Below are 25,045 nucleotides of genomic sequence, written 5' to 3'. Positions count from 1 at the left end.
GGGATATTCCCAAACCAGGGATTGAACCCAGGTCTCCCACGTTGCAGGCAGATTCTTTACCAGCTTAACTACCAGGGGATGCTAAGATGGCTTCTGTTATGTCTATATCTTCAAGATCCCATGAGTATTGTGTTGCATGGAAAGAAGAAAACAAATGGAAATTCTATAAATACAGTACTAGAAAGATGAAGTTCATGATGTCTCAGGGCGGTCCCAGTACTTCTTCTTTTTAAAAAAATAATAATTTACTTATTTATTTGGCTTCACTAGGTTTTAGTTGCAGCTCGCAGGATCTTTGATCTCTGTGGCATGCTGAATTTTTAGTTGGGGCATTTTTATGTTTATATTTGCAGCATGTAAACTCTTAGTTTTGGCATTTAGGAGCTCATTCCACAACCAGGAATGGAACCTTGGCCCCCTGCATTCGGAGCCTGGCGTCACAGGCACTGGACCACCATGGAAGTCCCTCCAATTCTTTTTGATTCAAATTGTGTCACAAGGAAGATCAGTCCAAACCCGGAAACCCCACATAAACATACCAGAGACACCTAGCTACAATGATGCACTTTATTATTTCTACTGAACCAGACATTCCATGAATACAACTTTGAAGCATACCTCAGCACCCATTTCCTAACGGCTTGCTGATGGTCATCCTTTCCCTTCAGGCATTCATCCTCACAACACATTCAAAACGTGCTGAACTGTATGACTTGACTGAAATCACATCTCAGAGCACTATATCTTAGCCCTGCCCACCTTTCCTTTGTCTGATGCAAGGAGAAAAAGGGCAGGTGGTGGATGACTAAAGCAAATGAGATCCAAATGTCCATCCTCAAGTTTGCTTGTAAGGATCAGTAAGGATAAGTTTCTGTCTTCTAGCTCTAACGTCTTTCAGAATATACGTTAAGAATGTTGGGAGGAAGGTACTTTCCCGGTGGATGTCAACATACCAACCACAGATTCAGGGATAATTTCTCTGATATCATTTTGCCATCGACAAGTGATAAAGACCCATCCCTTCTCATAAGAGGAAGTGTATTCACAATCTGGCATCTTGATCCCACTTGTTAAAACACAATGCACTGCTTTTATTTTTTTATGACTCGTGTAACAAGTCCCAACTTCTTCGCCACAAGACATAAACGTGTTATGACAGATCTTTTCAATGTCCTCATACGATGCTTGAAGGAAGAAATGTTCCTTCACACAATAAAGCCTACGGTGAACATTTTTTATCTTCATTTCATTGCTGCAGTATGTTGGATCACGTAAGGGTCTTTTACGATCAATAATGACATGGGCTTTGAATAATTCCTTGGTAGGTGCTCTGGTAGGACTTGTACCATCTAAATGCTCTTCAAATTCTTTATCTATTAAAGAACCATCAATTATCAGCTCGAATTTCAGTGGCTTCAGGAGCAGGAAGAGCAGAAACAGGGGCAGCATGTTGATCAGAGTCCCCATATTTCCCTGAAGGGAATACAAGAGAGAAGGAGTTATGTCCACTGTGAGGCTGTGCCTTCGGTTCCTGTGTATGGCCCATTCTACCACCTACTTCTGTTCTGAGCTCGAAGACTTTGGACAGTTTTAAAACTGACATCTCAGTTCTGTTTCGATACCAGGAAAATATTTACTCCAAAGTGACCTTAGAGGACCTACAGTTAGTCTAGAAGACTGTGGGTAAGAGGGAAAAGTGAAGGAAGAAGGAGAGAAAAGGAGAAAGGGATGGAGAGAGACACGGTGAAGAGAAACAGAGAGAGAAGGTAACGAGGAAGAACTGAGGAAGAGAGCAAGAGCGAGATGAAGGCCAGGAGAGAAGGGCAAATGCGGACAAGACGTCAAGAGGGCAGTGGGGCGAGAGGCAGAGAGGAGGCTCATGTGCTCGCTCTCCTTCTGGAGTAAAGAAGTTCTCTCAAGTTCTCTTCCTGGAGTTAAGAACTTGCCCTGAGAAGAGCTGCACTTGATCCCCGCTTCCCCTTACCAACATCCTGCTTTTCTGAGGACCATTCTTCATCTCCTGACTTTCTCCTCTTGCTCATTTCTAAACTCCAGTGCCCTTCACAAGGGATCAGGCAAGATCCATCATGTCACATGAGCACCATATGTGTGTGGGTTGGTGTAAATACCATCACCTCATCGCCTGGAATTGTGGGTCCATGTTACAGTCTCCCCTGCCTCCTCTCCCCACTGAGAAGAACTCTTCCACTCAGGTGCATTACTGACCTTGTGAGTCTTTTTCCAATCTTTTCTTTAAAGTAGACTTCATGTTTCCTTCTCAGGTTTTCCTGTCTCTAAATTCTTCCCATCCTGTGTGCCTATCTGCCATCACGGTACCCTCACATCAGAGACTGCACAGTCACAACTTTCCCTCCACATGTGTGTGTCTCCGTGTCTATTCACCCCACTGTAGGAGCACTAATATTTCCCTAATACTTGTCATATACATGAGGAAGTGTATTTGTCACACAAATATGGGAAACTGGGTAGATGCCTTATATTTTTCAAGAATTCTACTGCTTTAAAATGAAATGGAAATATTAGTTTGGCACCTACTTCTGAGACATGTCGTTATAATGCTTCATACTAATTATGTTAAGGATTTTAAGAAAAGCATTCCTTAAGGGAGCCAGGGCAGTAGTGACCTGTGGCCCAGAAAACAGACCCAAGTTCTAGACATCAGGGTGCAGTTTACTATAGTGGAAAGTCATCATTCATAGAGGACTCCTGGGTCTATTGATCATTTTTTATTTCTATTTCAAATCTGATGGTTAAGCATTAATTCTCCTAAGAGGCTTTCTTCCCAGGGAAAGGCAAGCACTTTAGGTACACTAGGGAGCAAGCTTCTTGACCTATCTTTGCCCATGGCCTCTTTGCCTCATTGAGTCCTTGTGTAACAGGAGGGAAAAGGGCAGGGCACAACTTTTGAAAGAATGACATAGCCCAAGGACACAATATAAACCAGTTAGAATCAAATGGGACCAAGATGGCAGGCAAGACTAGACCTTGATCTTCAATCAGCAAGTGAAATGACACACCCAGAGGTGCCAGGACAGTTCCAAAGCACTGTCAAAAGACCAAGGAGTGGGCCAGTGGACGGAATCCCACCCCTTCCCCAAAATAGTTGGAATAATCCTCCTACTCATTAGCATGTGAAATTACCCAGCCTATAAAAATTAATCATGCCACATTTCACAGCCTCACTTGCCCTCTGTGATGGCCCACAATCCGTCTGTGGAGTATGCTTCTCTCTGAATCTGCATAAATCCATCTCTTACCTATCACTTTGTCTCTCACGGAATTCTTTCTGGGATGAGACACCAAGAATCTGAACTTCTTTAGGCCCTGAAACCAGGTACTGTGGGTTTGGGATGGGTTTGAGTCCCAGCCACGTTGGGTTCAAGCCCCAAGCTGGGTTTTGGCTGGGTTTGAGTCCCAGCACGTGAGTTCAAGTCCCAGTTTGAGGTAAACGGTTTCACTTGTATCATCAGTGCTTCAGAGAGTGGATGTGTTAAGGACTGGGCTGGAGAGATCCTGATACTGAGAATATTCACTTCCCCTGAGTGTCAGAGCTTGGAGTAGGAAAACAGAAAAGCAAGGCTGAACAGCTGAGATAAGTATATTTTTGAGGTTGCCATTAAGTAAAAATAAAAATCATAAATAACAATGGCTAAGATCACAGGCAATTATGTGCCAAGCACTAAGTTAAGCACTCTACGTCCTCCTCCTCCTGGTCATCATCATCCAAGCAAGCTTATGATAAAGATATTCTTTTTAATATTGTTTTTGTTTTGATTGTATTTAGGATCTCTTTGTGAAGGGATGTTGTCTGAAATCTTACTTTAGGTCTGGCAGAATCTTTTGGTTTTAAAAAAATTTTTATTTTGTTAACACCAAAAACATTTTGTACTGGGGTATAGCCAATTAACAATGTAGTGATAGTTTCAGGTAAAAAGCAAATAAACTTAGCTATATATATACATAGGGCTTCCCTCATAGCTCAGTTGGTAAAGAATTTGCCTGCAAGGCAGGAGACTCAGGTTCGATTCCTGGGTTGGGAAGATCCCCTGGAGAAGGAAATGGCAACCCACTCCAGTATTCTTGGCTGGAGAATCCCGTAGGCAGAGGAGCCTGGCAGGCCCCAGTCCATGTGGTTGCAGGAGTTGGAAACGACTTAGCAGCTAAACCAACACCACCACCATTCTTCCCCAAACACCCCTCCCATCCAGGCTGGCACATAACACTGAACAGAGTTCCATGTGCTATACAATAGGTCTTTATTGGTTATCCATTTTAAATATAGCAGTGTGTACATGTAGGTCTGGCAGAATCTTAGTTCAAGCCCTTGTGACAAGTCAGCCTGATTTCCACATTTCTGTTCTTCAGTACTATTCTATGGCTTCTTTCAGTCTAGTTTCCTTACCTGATGCTAGAGTGTACCTCCTTCCCTAGGCTGTCTTTGTAATCCTATGAGACTGCCAGAAACAGACAGACCACCAAAGTGACAAGTACTAAAATAATTTCTGAGCCACTAGAGAGCTGTCTATGGGGTCACAGAGTCAGACAAGACTGAAGCGACTTAGCAGCAGAGAGCTGTTAGAAAAAGAAAAACAGATCCACTTTCCACAAGGCCTAGCTGTGCTGCTGCAGGACAGCTTTCTGTTTTGTTTTGTTTTGTTTTGTTTTGTTTTTAACTCTACTGTTCTCTTGCTAGAAGCGAAGTCCTTCACTGGGACAACCTGAGTAATTTTCTAATATTGATAACCCAGGAACCCTGACCAAGGTGGAGATGGATATCAATATTTGACTCCAGGGTGGATCCAGTTTGTAGATATGTGAGTAGACAGGTGGTGCTACAATCAGGTCGATATGGGGACACATATCACAGAGCATAGAGAAGAGGAAATCTGAAGATAGGAAATCAGAGAATGGGCCAAGAAAGAAACAATTGATCCTAAGTGTTGATGTGGGAGAGGGCACTCTGTGTGTGAGCATGTTCAGAAGCCATTCCTCACACCCTTGCTTTCACTCTCTCATCAGCCTCCTGAAGAAGTCCCTTCAGCAGAGTGATCCCATTGGCTCAAACCAGGGAGCTCTGCACACATTCCCAGAAAGGGGACCCTGGAGTCTCTGTGGTGTCTTGGGCTGGAGAGAGCAGGACAGGGTGAGCATAGGCAGCAGAGCTGAGGCTCCTGTAGCACCAGGACCAGGACAGCCCTTCATTTTGTATATCCTCTAAGCCCTTCATCCTTTGTTTAGGAATTCATGCTGTGGTTTCAGGCTTCTTAAAATCTTTGCTCACCCCCATGGATATGCATTTTCTCTCACTCTATCTTACTTCTTTATGGATTTTTAAAAATTTAAACCTTTCATCCATCTGGAATTTATTTTGAAGTATAATGGGAGGTGGGTTATTTTTTCACATGGTTTCTATGTAATCTCAGCACCAGTTCTTCAGGGAATAATATTTATTGTCTCATCTCTAATTTAAAAGTTACCTATGTGTTTAATAATTCTTTTTTTCTGACTATATTGTATTTTGATCCTATGTTTACTATTCATGTGCCAACTATAAGCTTTTACTTATTATCATTAATAAAGAATGTTAATATGTAATGAAGCAATCCACGTTCATTCCTCTTCTTATTCAAAAACTTAGTACAGGGACACAGCAGAAAGTAAATTAGTGGCAGATTAGGGCTGAAGGTAGGAATAGAGATTAACTATCAATGGTCAGAGAAAGACACAGACAGACAGACAAGGACAAAGACAAACGCAGAGACAGAGAGCACAGAATAGACAGTGTGACGTACACTCCGGCAATGTTTCTTAAGGTTTCTTCTGGTAACCTCACACTGCAAAATTGCCTTACTTCCTGTGTAATATATACTCGATGGTTTTTCATCCTACCTGATTAATCAGGATCTCTGTGAATGGACTCAGAAATTTGCACTTTAAACAAATTCACGAGGTGATACTCAACCCACTAGAGTTTGAGAATCGATTTCTTACTCTACATAAAAGTGTACTTATTATGAGGAAAACATCCTCCTAAAGTGGCAAAAGTGTTAGGCTTTTTCAGTAAATGTTTCTGGATAGAGATTGAGATGAATTCCTTTCACCTTTTGGCTGTTGTGAATTATGCTGCTTTGAACATGGGTGTACAAACAGCTGGTTAGACCTAACTTTTCCTCTTTGTTTTTAAACTTGCTTGGGAGTGTTAAGGAAGCTTAGGTTTATAGACTGGGAAGGGCCTGAGAGAGGCTGTCTATCTAGAATGTCTCCTCCTAAAATGTGGATACTGAGTCCAGATCAGGACTCTTTATCCAAAATATTTTTAAAAATTGAGATGAGTCAAAGATTCCTTAGGCACATGAATATATATCTCCAAGGGATTATTCAGTGGTGTTTTCAGTGTAAATCACTTTAAGAAGACAAACAGGATTTGTAAATAGAATTTAATATGAGGCATTAATAGACAGTCATCATATAATAATTATATAGCCCCAACCACAGAAGAGAAAAACTAAATTTGCATCTTTCAAACTGGTAATTATTATACTTTCAACCTCATTGCTGGTGAGAGGGTGATAAGGGGGGTAAATCCTATATTCTGGTGACATTGAAAACCTTGGCAAGTGTAATTAAAAATTTTTTAAATCTGATACTTTCCCCTCATTTTAATAGCTAGAATTCTAAGCATCATAATTTAGATAGAAATGTGGACAGCAAGTTTTATTGCATAGGAACAAAAAGTTCAACTTTGAAAACATAAATGTCAATGAATTTAGAGAAAGTTTAAATTACCTTGGATATGTTCATGGACATGACAAAAATGCCACTACAATCATAACTATAAGGGCTAATATTTGAGATAATCAGTGTTTAATATTCATTGAATCATATATTCTTAGAATGGGTTACTTATGAGAATAAGCAAATATTTTGATCAATAAAATTTTACAGATGCAGACTATTCATAATATAGCAATGGGAATGTCTGGTTACAAGTGACAGGAGTGCGGCTGTTCAAGATGGCAGAGTAAGACATGCACTCATCTCCTCCTGTGAGAGCACCAAAATTGCAACTAGCTGTTGGACAATCATTGACAGGAGGATGCTGGAACACCAAAAAAAGATAGCCCAGGTCCAAAGACAAAGAAGAGGCTGCAGCTAGATGGTAGGAGGGGTGCAATATGATAAAGTCAAATCCCATACCAGCCAGGTGAGTGACCCACAAACTGGGAAACAATAATACCAAAGTTCTCCCACTGCTGTGAAGGTTCTGAGCCCCATGTCAGGCTTCCCAGTTTGGGGATCTGACAAAGAGACTGGGGATCTGGCAAAGAGACTGGGCTTCCCCAGGGAATCTGGCTTTCAAGGTTAGCAGTATTTGATTATATGACTTCCACAGAACTGGGGGAAACAGAGTTGCCAGTCTTGGAGGGCACAAAATAAATCTTATGAGCACCAAGACCCAGAGGAAAGGAGCAGCAACTCCACAGGAGGGTAGCAGAACCAAAACTACCTGCTAGTGTCAGAGGGCCTCCTGGGGAGGTGTGGGTTGGCAGGGGCTCAACACAGGGACAGGGGCCCTGGCAGCAGCAGGTCAGGAAGGTTCCCTTCGGTATAAACCCTCTTGGAGGTCGCTATTAACCCTACCATAGAGCCTCAGGCCAAACAACTACCAGGGAGGGAATGATACCCCACCCATTAGCAGATAATTGGATTAAAGCTTTACTAAGCAAGGCCCTGCTCACAAGAGCAAGACCCAGTTTTTCCCATTACCAGTCCCTCCCATCAGGAAGCTTATATAGGCTGCTTAGCCTCCTCCATCAGAGGGCAGACAGAAGAAGCAAAAAGCAAAGTCCCACAGCAACTAAAACAAAAACCACATTACAGAAAACTAACCATGATGAAAAGGAGAAAGTTATGTCCCAGATATAACTGGGACACAGTTGGGAAAACAGTGGAGAAGATTCAAGAAATGTTTATCAAAGACTTACAAGAACTAAAGAACAAGCAAATAGAGATGAATAATACACTGCTGCTGCTGCTGCTAAGTCGCTTCAGTCGTGTCCGACTCTGTGTGACCCCATAGACGGCAGCCCACCAGGCTCCCCCATCCCTGGGATTCTCCAGGCAAGAACACTAGAGTGGGGTGCCATTTCCTTCTCCAATGCATGAAAGTGAAAAGTGAAAGTGAAGTCGCTCAGTCGTGTCCGACTCTTAGCAACCCCATGGACTGCGGCCCACCAGGCACCTCCGTCCATGGAATTTTCCAGGCAAGAGTGCTGGAGAGGGGTGCCATTGCCTTCTCCAGAATAATACACTAGAAGGAATCAATAGCAGAATAGCTGAGGCAGAACAGATAAATGACCTGGAGGGCAGAATGGTGGAAATCACTGCCACAGAACAGAATATAGAAAAAAAGAATGAAAAGAAACAAGATAACCTAAGGGACAACATTAAACACACCAAACATTCACATTATAGGGGTCCCAGAAGGAGACAAGAGAAAAGACCTGAGAAAATATTCAAAGAGATAATAGCTAAAAACTTCCTTAACATGGGAAAGGAACTAATCAACCAAGTCCAGGAAGCACAGAGAGTCCCAGGCAGGATAAACCCAAGGAGGAACACACTGAGATGCATAGTAATCAAACTGACAAAAATTAAAAACAAAGATAAAATGTTAAAAGCAACAAGGGGAAAACAAAAAACAGCATACAAGGAAACTCCTATTAGCTGATTTCTCAACAGAAACTCTACCATCCAGAAGCGAATGGCAGTATATATTTAAAATGATGAAAGGGAAGAACCTGCAACCAAGAATACTCTACTGAGTAAGACTCTTGCTCAGATTTGCTGGAGAAATCAAAAGCTTCCAGACAAGCAAAAGTTAAAAGAATTCAGCACCACCAAACCAGCTTTACAACAAATGCTAACGGAACTTCTCTAGGTAGGATACACAGAGAAGAAAAAAACCTACACAAAATAAACCCAAAACAATTAAGAAAACTGTAATAGGATCATGCATATTAATAATTACCCTAAATGTAAATGGATTAAATGCACCAACCAAAAGACATAGACCAGATGGGAGGATGAAAACATGTGCGTGTACGCATTTCCACTTACCACATCACTCTGTTTGACCCCCCAAATTGTATGTAATTATTTTATACTGTTAGGTTAATCATGTTCCCATCATGGCTTGCAATTGTTATTACTTTTTATTTTTGTCTGGATATGATTGTGAAAACTGATAAACATCTTTTCCTATTGTGGTTATGTAACTACTCAATACCATTGTATCATAACTGATCAACAGAAAAATAGTAGAACTCTATATCACCAAAACTACGATTTAACAGAAAAACCTGTAATCACTTTTTAAAATCCAGATGCATATCAGAATTATCTTGAAGTTTTTTGAAAAATACAAATGTCCAGGTGTTACTGTTTTTCCTCCAGAGCTCCAGATTAAGTGTCTAATGAGCGGTCATGTTTAAAGACAACTGGACTATATGATGATCTTTTGCTTTTATCTAGTTTATTTCACTTTTTCTATTTCATATTCAGTGCTTCCATTTCATTTAGTTGATGTTTTCTAATTTCTCCAACTTTTTTAAAAAATTAATTAATTTGTTTTAACTGGAGGCTAATTACTTTACAATATTGTGGTGATTTTTGCCATACACTGACATGAATCTGCCATGGCTGTACATGTGTTCCCCATCCTGAACCCCCCCTCCCACCTCCCTCCCCATCCCATCCCTCTGGGTCATCCCAGTGCACCGGCCCTGAGCACCCAGTGTCATGCATTGAACCTGGACTGGCAATCTGTTTCACATATGGTAATATACATGTTTCAATGCTATTCTCTCAAATCATCCCACCCTCGCCTTCTCCCACAGAGTCCAAAAGTCTTCTTTACATCTGTGTCTGTTTTGCTGTCTCATATATAGGATCATCATTACCATCTTTCTAAATTCCATGTATATGTGTTAGTATACTGTATTGGTGTTTTAATTTCTGACTTACTTCATTCTGTATAATAGGCTCCAGTTTCATCCACCTCATTAGAATGGATTCAAATGTATTCTTTTTAATGGCTGAGTAATACTCCATTGTGTATATGTACCACAGCTTTCTTATCCATTCATCTGCAGATGGACATCTAGGTTGCTTCCATGTCCTGACTATTGTAAACAGTGCTGTGATGAACACTGGGGTACACATCTCTTTCTTTCTTTTTAAAAAAATTATTTATTTTAATTGGAGGCTAATTATTTTACAATATTGTAGGAATTTTTGCCATACATTGACATGAATCTGCCGTGGATATACATATGTTCCTCATCCTGAACCTCCCCCCCCACCTCCCTCCCCATCCCATCCCTCTGGGTCATCCCAGTGCACCAGCCCTAAGCACCCTGTGTCATGCATAGAACCTGGACTGGCAATCTGTTTCACATATGATAACATACATGTTTCAATGCTATTCTCTCAAATCATAACTTTTTTTTAATGTTCTTTCTCAAGCCTTTATGAAGAGTAGTAGAAAACTTTTGTATACATATATATAAATAATATGTACAATATATACTTTAGAAAACTTATAAATTTTTGCCTAGCTAAAAATTTTATGACATTTTGATTCTACTAGTTTGACTTAGTATGAACACAAGGCCAGATTTCTAATTTAAAAAATAGATATGCAATGACCAACCAGGTTTACTGTATAGCACAGGGAACTATGGTCAATATCTTGTAATAACTTAGAGTAGAAAATAATTTTTAAAATAATATATGTGTATATGTATAATCATCTTGCTGTGCACCTGAAACATTTTAAGTCAACTATGCTTCAATAAAATATATATATTAAGAGAGGGGAATAAAACCCCAAAAACTAGCGACAGGAGTGCCAAAGAAACTAGTGACGGGAGTGCCAGGAGGACCTGTACTGACTCACAGAAACAGATGTCTGAGACACACAGCAGGATGAAGAAATCCAATCCTTCACTCTGTTTTCTCTCTCATTCCACTCTGCTTTCTATGCTAGCTTCATGCACAGGCAGGGCCTCTCCACAGACTAGCAGAGACAGTTATCCAATACAACAAATATCTTTCCCGATTGGACAAGGCAAACAAAGGAATGGACACCCAATACAAAAGTAGAAATGTCCATTTGAAAAAAGCAGGGGGAAAATCAAAACACAGAAGATATCTGCAACGTGGTCCCAAATAATGTTTGAAATAAAGATTACATGGTGAGGGAGGGGAAGCCCTAAACATAACCTTATTCAACTGCTCTTTCTAAAGGGTTAATTTCTTGTAGTGATCTGGAAAGCTGTCAGTTTCTCAAAACTAAAATAATTCTGAGGAAGCGTCATTGAAGAAATGTATCTTTAAGAGCTGGTTTGGGCATGTTATCCAATATTAAGTGCCAATTTCTCAGAATGCCACGTTCTGGTATCAGCGAACTCCTACCCTTTATCACCATCAGGTAATGTCAATTTCTCAGTCTGGATAGTTAAACTACAAGAGAGAGTCTAAACACTTAGTCCATACAATTAGACTTACCTTTGTGAGTAGATCCCAGAGTATTTCTCTATTAAATTCTGGAAGAAAGATCTCACCCTAAGCAACTTTAAATTTATACTTTTTAGTATCATATAGAGGCAATAATTGGAGAAGGCAATGGCACCCCACTCCAGTACTTTTGCCTGGAAAATCCCACGGACAGAGGAGCCTGGTAGGCTGCAGTCCCTGGGGTTGGTAAGAGTCAGACATGACTGAGCGACTTCACTTTCACTTTTCACATTCATGCATTAGAGAAGGAAATGGCAACCCACTCTAGTGTTCTCGCCTGGAGAATCCCACGGATAGGGGAGCCTGGTGGGCTGCCGTCTATGGGGTTGCACAGAGTCGGACAGGACTGAAGCGACTTCGCAGCAGCAGCAGAGGCAATAATTATGCTTCAGACCTTCAGACCTATAACTAAACTGAAAATGGGGTCAGTTTGAGAAAACCTGGAGAACAATGTGATCCTTATGGGCCATTAGAGGATCAGTGGGTTCACTGAAATGCACACCTTTTGGTGAATTCAAGACATTTCTTCCCCTTAGGATCACTGTGATGGCTTAAGTATCTGGAGCTTCCAGAAGTGCACAGAGTAGAGACACACCAAGTAAGAGTGTCTCAGTAATTGAAAATCAACCTTCAGAGCACAAATATAGAGTAATTTTAACATCTTATGTTGCAAAAATGGAGTCAAACTAGGTCTCAGATGACAGAATTTTCTCTCGATTGTAGCTTTCTGCAAATTTATACTTGCTCATGCCTTGTTTAGCCCTTTTTGTATGATTTCGCAAAAATGTTTAAAGATTTGCTGCATTGATATCTAGTATATCTTCATGTAATGTCAATGTGAATTTATTTAAAGGATTTTTACAGATCAGATGACAATGTAAGTATTTATTTATTTAGTTTTGGACACACCAGGCATAGGTGGGATCCTAGATTCCTGATCAGGGATTGAACCAGTGCCCATTGGAGTGGAAGTGCTGAGTTTTAACCACTGAAGGTGAAAGTGAATTCACTGAGTCATGTCCAACTCTTTGTGACTGTAGCCTACCGGGCTCCTCCATCCATGGGATTTTCCAAGCAAGAATTTTGGAGTGGGTTGCCATTTCCTTCTCCAGGGTATCTTCCAGACCCAGGGATCCAACCTGAGTCTCCCGCATTGCAGGCAGGCTCTTTACTGTCTGAGCCACCAGCCTGGAGCACCTGAAATGCCCCTCAGTGTGCGTTTAGAAGGAAATGACTAAGATATCCAAGATATGGCCACTGGTTTGACTGATTTCATTATCTGGTCCTTCTGACAGATTAGGATTAGTAGAAAAATAGAAGTATGGAATATGGTGGGATAGATTATCCCATAGATTTTCTTGGGAAGAGAAACATAAATCTAGTGAGACAATTGGCTGCATATCAGTAAAAACAACATAGGTTCCAGTGTTCATTCCATGTAGCCCCGCCCCCCACACACACACACATTCTCTCGCTTCCCAATGTATGTTGGACTTGAGATCAAAGTAATATTTAGAAAACATTAAGGATATTGATACAAGTATAGTAGCATTTTTTTTTTTTTCATACTTAGGATTGAATAAGGTATGTTTCTCGTTTCTTTTCTTCTGGCCGTGCTGCCCAGCAGGCAGGATCTCAGTATTCCAATTAGGGATTAAACCCAGGACATGGCAGTGAAAGCATGGAATCCTAGCCACTAGACTACCAGGAAACTACCAAGAATGTCATTATTATACAAAAGAGGCACACAGGCATAAAGAAAACGATTGAAAGACTTGCTTACACAGAGAGACTGAATTACATACCCATATACATAAGCGCACAGAAAACTTTGCCTGAAACAAATCACATAATATAATAATTCCTATGGCAAAAGACACCAAAAAAATTTTTTTACAAACCTGGTTACATCTGGTTTAAAGTAAATTACATTTAATTTAAAAATATGTGCAGTGTGAAAGTGCTTCTCAAACCCAGATGCAAAAAAAGTGTGAATTTTTTTTTCTAAATTCAGCATATCTGCATCAAAATTTCAACTCTTAAGGGTGGCAGCAAAATTTACCTTGGTTGTTATTTTAGGTTCCTTCAACCTATTTAGCTTTCCCAGTGGCTCAACTGGTAAAGAATCCACCCACAATGCAGGGGAGCTGGTTTCAATCCCTGGGTTGGGAAGATCTCCTGGAGAAGGGAAAGGCTACCCACTCCAGTATTCTGGCCTGGGAAATTCCATGGACTGTATGGAGTTGCAGAGAGTCAGACATGACTGAGTGACTTTCACGTTCAAACTATTTTACGTAATTAAAAAAGTCAAATTATCTGAATTTGTGTTACTAAATCAGAAAGTTCAGTTTCTTTCTGTGTGTGTGTATTTTGATTGGCATCATTACAGTTTCTCATTCAGTTATAAATTATCAGTATATTGAACATAGTGTTGTTTGACTCTCACATTTCAAACAGCTAAAAATCTAAAAATTTCACTTCCTGGTATATACTCACAAGAGTTGAAACTAAGAACTGGAACAGATATTTGTACATCTCTGTTCAAAGCAGCACTATTTACAATAGGCAAATGGTGGAAGTGTTCATCAGTAAATGGAAGAATAAACAACATGTGTTATGTACATTTCATCAAATATTATTTAGCCCTCAAAAGGAAGGAAATTCGAACATATGCTACAATGTGGATGAAAGCTGAAGTCATTATGCTGAGGAAAACAAACCATCACAAAAGGATAAATAATTTCACCACATTTAAGTAAAATTAATGTGCATCATCTCAAGGGACACTAACAAAAAGAATAAATTGTAATGGGATAATGTTCACCTTAGTAGTTTTGTTTTATTGAGAGGAGACTGTGCTAAGGGCACAGGACAATAATCTTTTGCAATCTTAATATGAATAAAGCTGGAAATTACCATTTTACCTTATCTTAATTGTATTATTAATAAAGAATGTTAATATGTAATGAAGCAATCCACATTCATTCCTCTTCTTATTCAAAGGTTTAGCACAAAGACACAGCAGAAAGTAAATGTGTTCGTCTGACAAACCCTCATCAACTATCCTCACGAACTGCGTTATCATAGGGAATCTAGTGGGTAGGAGTCAAGATCTAGATTTATACGTAATATTAGATAAGAGGAACAATCTGTGTAAATAATCATTGTTCTGTTTCCATGGCTTTAATTACAGAATGTGTAATGATCTGATAATTTACCTGGAGAAAAAGAAATACATTATGATGATTACATTAAAAATAAATATATTTATTGTATGTTGTAGAACCCCAAGATACTTGACTTGAACATGATGCAAATGAGATGGTCCCAGGCACATATCCAAGCTAGCCTATGTGGAGAATTTCTTCAGCTGATGTCTAGAAAGGTGGTTTTGGAAGGTATCATGGTGACCTCAAATGTTTGACGGAATCCTCATTCACTCAGAAATTACAATTAAAAGTTATGAGTTTCCATGTAAAAGTGCTGTCTAGAAGTTTGATTTTCTTAGTCACAGAATTGGGGTCTGGCAGCACTGAACCCTAGGCCCTTGTTGATAAATAAGGACCTAGCTCTGAGTCTAAAGACAAGGATAGGGAATGGGACATGGAGATAGGCATGTCCCATGGATGTCCCTGTAGAGATGGGGATGGAGGACACGTGCAGATTGGATTGCAATGAAATGTGTAAGAATGATAGGCACTCTCCCTCCCATCTTTCCCCACTCCTTTTTATTCCATTTTCAGTAAGTTATAGGGAATAATGATCAAAGGGTATCAAGGAATTTTACAAAGGGAGGGAGAAGTTGTTACCAAAACGGGACAGACAGGTTTCTTTTCTCATACTGGATCTCCAGCCACTCTCGGAAGTGGAATTTTCTCAGATGAAGCCGCAGCTACAGCAAGGTGAGAAAAAGAAATGGTGAATGAATGTGACCATGCCAGAAAGTTTGGATTTGTATAAACAGTGATGGCTAAGCTAAAACAAAGATGTGGGGGGGACAAATTAGAAGATTGGGGTTGGCATATACACATTGCTATAAACAGTAGACAACTTATAAGGACCTAGTGTATAACACAAGAAACTCTACTCAATACTCTATAGTGACCTATATGCAAAAAGAATCTTAAAAGGAGTGGATACTATGTATAAGCATAACAGATTTACTTTTCTGTACACCTGAAAACAACTAACATTTATATAGTAAATCAACTATAATCTAATAAATGGTGAAAAGAAAAGAAACCAAGATGTGGGAATTCACAAAAGCAGCATTGGACAGCTGGAAAGTACTTTGGGGAGTTTGCTATTCTGAATATTAGGTATTCATGCTGAGATGGTTCTTGTTATATCTATATCTTCCTGTCCCCATGAGTATTGTATGGCATGGAAAGAAGAGAACAAGTGAAAATTCTGCAGATATACCAACTAAGAATGTGAATTTCACAGTGTTACAGGGGGTTCCCAACTCTTCTTTAAAACAAATTATTTATTTACTTAATGTGCCAGGCTTTTCTTGTAGCATTCGAGGTCTTGATCTTCTTTGTGGCATCCAAATTTTTAGTTGGAGCTTGTGGCATGTTTACATTTGCGGCATGTAAACTCTTGGATTAGGCATGCGGGATCTAATTCCAACACCAGAACAGGAACCCAGGGTTCCTGTATTGGGAGCCTAGAATCTTAGCCACTGGACTACCAAGAAAGTCCCTTCAATTCTTTTTGTTTCAAGTTGTGTCACAGAGGAAGGTCAGGCAAACCCAAAAACCCCACATAAGCATTCCAGAGACACCCAGCTACATCGATGCACTTTATTATTTCTACTGAACCAGAAATTCACATGGATACAACTTTGGAGCTTCTGTTGTGGCTCAGCTGGTAAAGAATCTGCCTGCAATGTGAGAGACCTGGGTTCAATCCCTGGGTTGGAAAGATCCCTTGGAGAAAGGAAAGGCTACCCACTCCAGTATTCTGGAGAATTCCATGGACTGTATAGTCCATGGGGTCACGAAGAGTTGGACACGACTGAGGGGCTTTCACTTTCACTTATCAGGAAACATTTCCTATTCCTCTTGGTGCTGGTCATCCTTTCCCTGCAGGCATTCATCCACATAAAAAATTCAAAGTGTGCTAAACTCTGTGACCTGTTTGAATCCATGTCTCAGAGCACTATCTCCTAATCCAGCCCACCTTTCCTTTGCCTGGTGTAAGGAGAAAAAGGGCAGGCAGTGAATGATGAAAGTAAATGGGATCAAAATTTCCATTCTCAAGTTTGACTTGTAAGGATCAGTAAGAATAGGATTCTATCTTCTTGCTTTAACATCTTAGAGAATATACTTCTAGAGGGGTGGAGGGAAAGAGATTTTCCTGGTGGATGGTTCTTTATATGGCCAAAATATCAGTTACAGACACAGGGATAATTTCTCCAGTATTATCTTCCCATTGACAAGTGATAAAGACCCATCCCTCCTTGTAAGACGATATGTATTCACAAAATGGCATCATGACCCCACTTGTTAAAACACAATGCACTCCTGATATTATTTTCCGGCTCCTGTGACATTTCCTAATCCCATCTTTACACTGCACAAACATGTTATGACAGATCTTTTGAATGTCGTCATATGATGCTTGGAGGAAGAAATGCTCTTTCACACAATAAAGCCTATTGTGAACACGTTTCATCTTCATTTCGAGATTGCAGTATTCTCGGTCAGTTAACGGCATTTCAGAATCAATAATGACACGGGTTTTGAATGTTTCCTTGGTAGGTGGTTTGGTAGGCCCTGTAGCATATAAGTCATTTATATAGTCTTCTATTTCTTGTCGTCTTTCAGGTGATAAATGTGGATCAGTTATCTTCACAAACTGCAGTGGCTTCAGCAGCAGGAAGAGCAGAAACAGGAGCTGCTTGTTGATCAGAGTCCCCATGTTTTCCTGGAGGGAATACAAGAGAGAAGGAGTTATGTCCACTGTGAGGCTATGCCTTCTGTTCCTGTGCAGGCCCATTTCTACCACCTTTCGCTGTTCTGAGCTCTAAGACTTTGGACCGTTTAAAATTTGACAACTCAGGATCTATCTCAATACCTGTGAAATGTTTACTCCAAGGTGACCTTAGGGGAGCTATATTCAATCTAAAAGACTGTGGGTAAGAGAGGGAAAGGTGAAGGAAAATGGAGAGAAGAGGAGAAAGGCAGAGAGAGACAACAGTAGAGAGAGAGAGAGAGAAGGAAACAAGGAAGAACCAAGGAAGAGAGCGAGAGAGAGGTGAAGGGCAGGAAGGAAGGGAAAGAGGACAAGAAGTCAAGAGGGCACTGAGGCAGGAGGCAGAGAAGAGGCTCATGCACTCCCTCCTTCTGAAGTAAATGTATCTGTTCTCTTCCTGGAGTTAAGAACTTGCTCTAAAGAGCTGTACATGATCCCCCTTTCCCCCTCACCAACATCTTGCTTCTCTGAGGACCATTCTTCATCTTGGGCTTCCCTCATAGCTCAGTCAGTAAAGAATCTGCCTGCAATGCAGGATACTCGGGTTTGATTCCTGGATCAGGAAGATTCCCTGGAGAAGGAAATGGCAACCCACTCCAGTATTCTTGCCTAGAGAATCCCATGGACAGAGGAACCTGATGGACTACAGTCCATGGGGTCACAAGAGTTGGACACTACTGAGTGATTTCACTTCACTTCATTCTTCATCTTCTGGCTTTCTCCTCTTGCTCATTTCTGACCATCAATACCCTTGCACAAGGGATCAAGCAAGATCCATCATGTCAAATGAGCACCAAATGTGTGTGGATTGGTCTAAATACTATTATCACCTCATTGCCTGGAATCGTGGGTCCAAGTTACAGTCTCCTCGGCCACCTCTCCCCACTCAGAAGAACTCTTTCACTAAGGTACATTACTGACCTTGTGAGTCTTTTTTTAATCTTTTCTTTAAGGAAGACTTCATGGTTCCGTCTCAGATTTTCCTATCTCTAAATTCTTCCCATCTTGTGTGCTTATGTGCCATCATGGTACCCTCCTCATCAGAGACTGCACAGCCACAGCTTTCCTTCCATATGTGTGCGTCACCATGTCTATTCACCCCACTGGAGGCTGCACTAATATTTCTCCAATACCTGTCATATACATGAACAACTGTCTTTACCACACAAATGTGGGAAACTGGGTGGTTCCTTATATTCTTTCAAGAATTCTACTATTTAAAAAGAAATGGAAATATTTAATATGGCACCTACTTCTGAGGCACATCTTTATAATGCTTCATGCTAATCATGTTAGGGGACTTCAAGAAAAACATTCCTTAAGGAAGCCATCTTATCTGTCTCCTGAGAAACCTGGATGGGGGTCAAGAAGCAACAGTTAGAACCCTGTATGGCACAACTGATTGGTTCAGGATCGAGAAAGGAGTAAGACAGGGCTGTCTGCTGTAACTCTGTTTGTCATGAGAAATGCCGGGTTGAATGAGTTACAAGCTGAAATCAAGATAGGCGGGAGAAATAGCAACAACCTCAGATGTGCAGATGATACCACTCTAATGGCGGAAAGTGAAGAGGAACTAAAGAGCCTCTTGATAAGGGTAAAGGAGGAGAGTGAAAGAGCCAGCTTAAGATTCAATATTAAAACACAAGACTAAGATCATGGCACCTGGCCCCATTACTGCATGCCAAATAGAAGGGGAAATGTGGAAGTTGATACATTTCTTCTTCTTGGACTCCAAAATCACTGTGGACAGTGACTACAGCCATGAAATCAGAAGACAGTTGCTTCTTGGCAGGAAAGCGATGACAAACTTAGACAAAAGCAGAGACATTACTCTGCTGACAAAGGTCCATATAGTCAAGGCTATGGTCTTCCCAGTAGTTACGTATGGTTGTGAGAGTTGGACCGTAAAGAAGGCAAAATGCCAAAGAGTTGATGCCTTCAAACTGTGGTGCTGGCGAAGACTCCTGCAAGTCCCTTGGACAGCAAGGAGATCAAAGCAGTCAATCTTAAGGGAGATCTAGCCTGAATATTCACTGGAAGGACTGATGCTGAAGCTGAAGCTCCAGTATTTTGGTCATCTGATGCGAACAGATGACTCACTGGGAAAGTCCCTGATGCTAGGAAAGAGTGAGAGCAGAAGAGGGTGTCAGAGGATGAGATGGGTGGACGGCATCACCAACACAATGAACATGAACTTGGGCAAACTGCAGGAGATGGTAAGGGACAGGGAGACCTGGCTTACTGCAGTCCATGGGGTCACAGAATCGAAAATGACTGGGAGACTAAACAACAACATCAACAACAAGGGAGCCTGAGCAGTAGTGACCCGTGGTCTAGAAAATAGGCCCAAGTGCTAGACATCAGGGCACAGTCTACTATTTAGTGGAAAATGTCATCATTCATAGAGGATTCTTGGGTCTGTTGATCTCTTTTAAATCCCTGTCCAGATCTGACTGTTGAACAAGAATTCTCCAAGGAAGATTTCTTCCCAGGGGAAGGCCAAGTACCTTAGGTACACTAGAGAGCAGGCTTCTTGGCCTATCTTTGCCCATGGTCTTTTGCCTCATTTATTCTTTGTATGGTCAAAGCTTCAGAGAGTGAATATGTTAAGGACAGGGCTGGAGATATCCTGATACTGGGAATATTGACCGCCCGAAAGAGTGGCAGTGCTTGAAATAGGAAAAGAGAGGAGCAAAGTTGAACGGCTGAATTAAGTACTTTCTTATGGTTGCCTTGAAGTAAAAATAAAAATAATAAATAACAATGCCTAAAATCATTGCAGATGGTGACTGCAGCCATGAAATTAAAAGATGCTTACTCCTTGGAAGAAAAGTTATGACCAAGCTCGACAGCATATTAAAAAGCAGAGACATTACTTTGCCGACTAAGGTCCATCTAGTCAAGGCTACGGTTTTTCTTGCGGTCATGTACGGATGTGAGAGTTGGACTGTGAAGAAAGCTGAGCGCCGAAGAACTGATGCTTTTGAACTGTGGTGTTGGAAAAGACTCTTGAGAGTCCCTTGGACTGCAAGGAGGTCCAACCAGTCCATTCTGAAGGAGATCAGCCCTGGGATTTCTTTGGAGGGAATGATGCTAAAGCTGAAACTCCAGTACTTTGGCCACCTCATGCGAAGAGTTGACTCACTGGAAAAGACTCTGATGCTGGGAGCGATTGGGGCAGGAGGAGAAGGGGACGACTGAGGATGAGATGGCTGGATGGCATCACTGACTCGATGGACGTAAGTCTGAGTGAACTCTGGGAGTTGGTGATGGACAGGGAGCCTGGCGTGCTGAGATTCATAGGGTCGCAAAGACTTGGACACGACTGAGCGACTGAACTGAACTGAAGATCATAGGCAAGTATACACCAAGCCCTGAGTTCAGCACTAAACATACATCATCATCCAAACAAGCTTATGATAAAGATATTCTTATAGCTTTGTTGTTGTTTGATAGTAAACAGTATCTCTTTGTGATGGGACATTGCTTCAAATTTTACTTTAGGTCTGGCAGAATCTTGGTTCAAGCCTTTTTCACAAGTCAGTCTGATCTTCACATCTCTGTTCCTCAGTGCTATTGTATGACTGCCTTCAGTCTCGCTTCCCCACCTGAGGCTAGAATATACCTCCTTCCCTAGGTTGACTGTGTAACTCTAGGAGAAGAGACTGCCAGAAACACACAGACCACCAAAGTGGCCAGTACTAAACTCGTCTCTGAGCCACCGGAGAGCTGTAAAAACACTTCCATGCTCCACAAAGCCTAGCTGTGCTGCTGCAGAACAGTCTCCTGGTTTTTTCGTTTGTTTACTACACTGTGCTCTTGGTAGAAGAGAAGTCTTCCAATGGGGAAAAACCCAAGTTATTTTCTAATATTGAAAATAACCCAGAGACCCTGACCAAGGTAGAGATGGATATCAATATTTGTGCTCTCTGTGGTGTCTTGGGCTGCAGGAAGCAGGACAGGGTAAGCATGGGCAGCAGCGTTGAGGCTCCTGTAGCACCAGGGCCAGGACAGCCCTTCATTTTGTATATCCTCTACACTCTTCATCCTTTGTTTATGAATTCATGCTGTGGTTTCAGGCTTCTCAAAATCTTCTCTCACCCCCAAGTATATGTATTTTCACTTACATGCTATCTTATGTCTATGGATTTTCAGAAAGTTTGAGCCTTTCATCCATCTGGAATTTATATTGAAGTAAAAGAGGTGGTGATTTTTTTTCACATGGTTTATATGTAATTTCAGTACTGATCATTTGGAGAATAAAGTTCATTCACTCATCTCTAAGTTAAAAACTGACCTTATGCTCTGTAACAACCTAAACAGGTGGGATGGGGAGAGAGATGAGAGGGAGGTTCAAGCGAAAGGGGAAAAAAGTATACCTATGGCTGATTCATGCTGATATTTGGCAGAAAATGACAAGATTCTATAAAGCAATTATCTTTCAATTAAAAAATTAATTAATTTTAGAAAGTTACCTTATGTATTTAACGGGGCTTCCCTTGTGGCTCAGATGATAAAGAATCTGCCTGCAAAACAGGAGACCCAATTTGATCCCTGGATTGGGAAAGTCCCTGGAGAAGGGAATAGCTACCCACTTCAGAATCTTTGCCTGGAGAATCCCACAGAAACAGAGCCTGGCAGTCCATGGGGTCACAAAGACTCAGACAAGACTGAGCAACTAACACTTTCACTTATGTATTTGATAATTCTTTTTCTGAATGATTCACAGGACTGGAAAAGGTTAGTTTTCATTCCAAACAAATGAAGGGAAATGTCAAACAATGTTCAAACTACCTTTTTTTTTTTTTTCATTTTTAAATAGTAAATTTAATTTTTAAATTTTCAATTTTAACATTGAAAAATGTTCAAATTGTGCTCATTTCTCATGCTAGCAAGGTAATGCTCAAAATCCTTCAAGCTAGGCTTCAGAGTTCATGAACAGAGAATTTATCATACATAGAAGCTGGGTTTAGAAGAAGCAGAGGAACCAGAGATCAAATTGCCAACATTCATTGGATCATAGAGAAAGCAAGGGAATTCCAGAATAACATCTACTTTTGCTTCTTTGACTACACTAAGGCCTTTGACTGCGAAATCACAACGAAGTGGAAAATTCTTAAAGAGATGGGAATACAAGACTACCTTACCTGCCTCCTGAGAAACCTGTATGCAGGTCAGAAGCAGCAGTTAGAACCAGACGTAGAACAATGAATGGACTGGTTCAAAATTGGGAAAGGAGTATCTCCAGGGTGTATATTATCACCCTGTTTATTTAACTTCTATGCAGAGTACATCATGTGAAATGATCAGCTAGAGAAACCCAAGCTGGAATCAAGATTGCCGAGAGAAATATCAACAATCTCAGGTATGCAGATGATATCACTCTAATGGCAGAAAGCGCAGGGGAACTAAAGAGCTTCTTTGATGAGGGTGAATGAGGAGAGTGAAAAAGCATTTTGTTGTGTCTATGAATGGACCCAGAAATTTGCGCTTTAAACAAATTCACAAGGTTATTCCTCTACTTTTAAACTTGTTTGGGAGTGTTAAGGCAGCTTAGATTATAGGCTGGGAGGGGCCTGAGAGAGGCTGTCTAGAGCATTTTCTTCTCAAGTATGGGTCCTGACTCCCAGGTCAGAACACTCTATTTACAGTTTAAAAAAACTGAGACTAGTCAAAGGCTCCTTAGGTACATGAATATATATCTCTGAGGGGTCATTAAGTGTTTTCAGTGTAAATCTCTTTAAAGAAGAAAGGCAGGATTTGTAAATACAGCTTAATATGAGGCATCAATAGACAATAATCATGTAATAATTTTATAGCCCCAACCACAGAATAAAAGTGAAATTTGTATCTTTCAAACTGGTAATAACTATTAAAGTTTCCAAATTCATTGCTGGTGAGAGTGTGATAAGGGGAATAATCCTATATTTCTGGTTATAGTGAAAACTTTGGCAAGTGTAATAAAAATTATTTTAAAAATCTGATACTTCCCCCCAATTTCAATATCTTGAATTCTATGTACCATATTTTAGATGGCAATATGGACAGCAAGTTTTACTGCATAGGAACAAAAATTTCAACTTCAAAAACAAATGTCCAAGAATTTAAGGAAAGTTTAAGTTGCCATGGATGTATTCATGGACACAGCAAAAACACCACTACAATTATAACTGTAAGAGCTAATATTTGAGATAATCAGTGTTCTATATTCATCGAATTATAGATTCTTAGAATGGATTATTTTCCAGACTATACAAATATATTAATCAATGAAATTTTACAGATGCAGAATATTCATAATATTCCAGCAAGGGGAATGTCTGGTTTTAACCAGACCAGGGGCAAGAGTGCAAAAAATTAACTTAAACCCAAGAGGACCTATACTGACTCACAGAGGCAGACGTCCAGGGCACACAGCAGGATGAAGAAATCCAGTCCTTCACTAGACTCTTGTTTTCTCTCTCACTCCACTCTGCTTTCTTTGCTAAGTTCATGTGCAGGCAGGGCCTCTCCACAGAATGGCAGGGTAAATCATTACCACCTTTATAACACTATGTAGGGTCACTGAAAGATATGCCATCCTCTCTCACATTCATCCAACAGAGAAAATAACCTTTCTGATTGGTCTTGTTTTTGTCATGTGAATAAATCCAGAAATGTGAGTTCCTCTTTTTGGTCCACCTGAAGTTCATGCTTTTTTCTGAGAAGAAAATGCAAAATCACACAGTTAAAACCCCAGTAGAACTGCAGTTGCTGACAAAAGGCTGCTCCCCTGCAATATAAACAAAGGAGTGGACACCAAATACAAAAGTAGCAAATGTCCATTTGAAAAGGCGGGGGAAAATCAAAACACAGAAGATATCTACAACGTGGTCCCAAATAATGTTTGAAATAAGGATTACATAGTGAGGGAGGGGGAGCCCCAAACATAACCTTATTCAACTGCTGTTTCTGAGCAGTTTATTTCTTATTGTGGTCTTGAAAGTTGTCAGTTTCTCAAAGTTAAATAAATAAATCTGAGAAAGTGTCATTGAAGAAATGTGTCTTTAAGAGCTGATTTGGGCATGTTATCCAATTTTAAGTGCCAATTTCTCAGAATGCCACATTTTCATATCAGCGAACTCCTACCCTTTATCAGCATCAGGAAATGTCAGTTCCTTAGCTTGAATGGTTGCATAAAAAGAGAGTCTAAACATTCAGTCTTTAGAATTAGACTTACCTTTGTGAGTAAATCCCAAAGTATCTCTCCATTAAATTCAGGGGGGGGGGCGGAAATCTCACCTTAGGCATATTTAAATTTATACTTTTACAAACATATGGAGGCAATATTTATGTTTCAGGCCTTCATACCCATAACTGAGCTGAGAATGGGGTCAAAATGAGAAAACCTGGAGAATAATGCGATCCTTACGGGTCATTAGAGGGTCAATGTGTGTGTGTGTGTGCTCAGTCATGTCCGACTCTT

At 40.5% G+C, this 25,045-nt stretch overlaps 2 protein-coding genes across 7 annotated transcripts; both read right to left on the bottom strand.

Annotated features, from left to right (window-relative positions):
* Positions 1–549: 549 nt before the first annotated feature.
* On the bottom strand, positions 550–16,178 carry LOC105613766 (inactive ribonuclease-like protein 9). The gene is made up of 3 exons (XM_042252903.1): positions 16,096–16,178; positions 11,865–12,009; positions 550–1,473 (listed from the first exon to the last, which is right to left on the bottom strand). Exons 1-3 carry the CDS (start codon positions 16,176–16,178, stop codon positions 907–909), a joined length of 795 nt encoding a protein of 264 aa, XP_042108837.1. The 3' UTR covers positions 550–906.
* A 214-nt stretch (positions 16,179–16,392) lies between these two features.
* Positions 16,393–24,100, bottom strand: RNASE9 (ribonuclease A family member 9 (inactive)). 6 transcript variants are annotated; one of them, XM_042252220.1, is made up of 3 exons: positions 23,969–24,100; positions 22,056–22,106; positions 16,393–17,532 (listed from the first exon to the last, which is right to left on the bottom strand). In XM_042252220.1, exon 3 carries the CDS (start codon positions 17,524–17,526, stop codon positions 16,978–16,980), a length of 549 nt encoding a protein of 182 aa, XP_042108154.1. In that variant the 5' UTR covers positions 17,527–17,532; positions 22,056–22,106; positions 23,969–24,100; the 3' UTR covers positions 16,393–16,977. The 6 variants fall into 6 exon arrangements, with proteins under 6 accessions (XP_042108154.1, XP_042108153.1, XP_060275011.1 ...); XM_042252219.1 differs by having other exon boundaries at positions 23,973–24,100; XM_060419028.1 differs by having other exon boundaries at positions 22,728–24,066.
* Between the last annotated feature and the right edge of the window lie 945 nt (positions 24,101–25,045).

Source organism: Ovis aries, chromosome 7 (assembly GCF_016772045.2).
Source record: "Ovis aries strain OAR_USU_Benz2616 breed Rambouillet chromosome 7, ARS-UI_Ramb_v3.0, whole genome shotgun sequence".
Lineage (NCBI taxonomy): Eukaryota > Metazoa > Chordata > Mammalia > Artiodactyla > Bovidae > Ovis > Ovis aries.
Note: the sequence above shows the minus strand (reverse complement) of the source record. Positions and strands in the feature narration are given on the sequence as shown.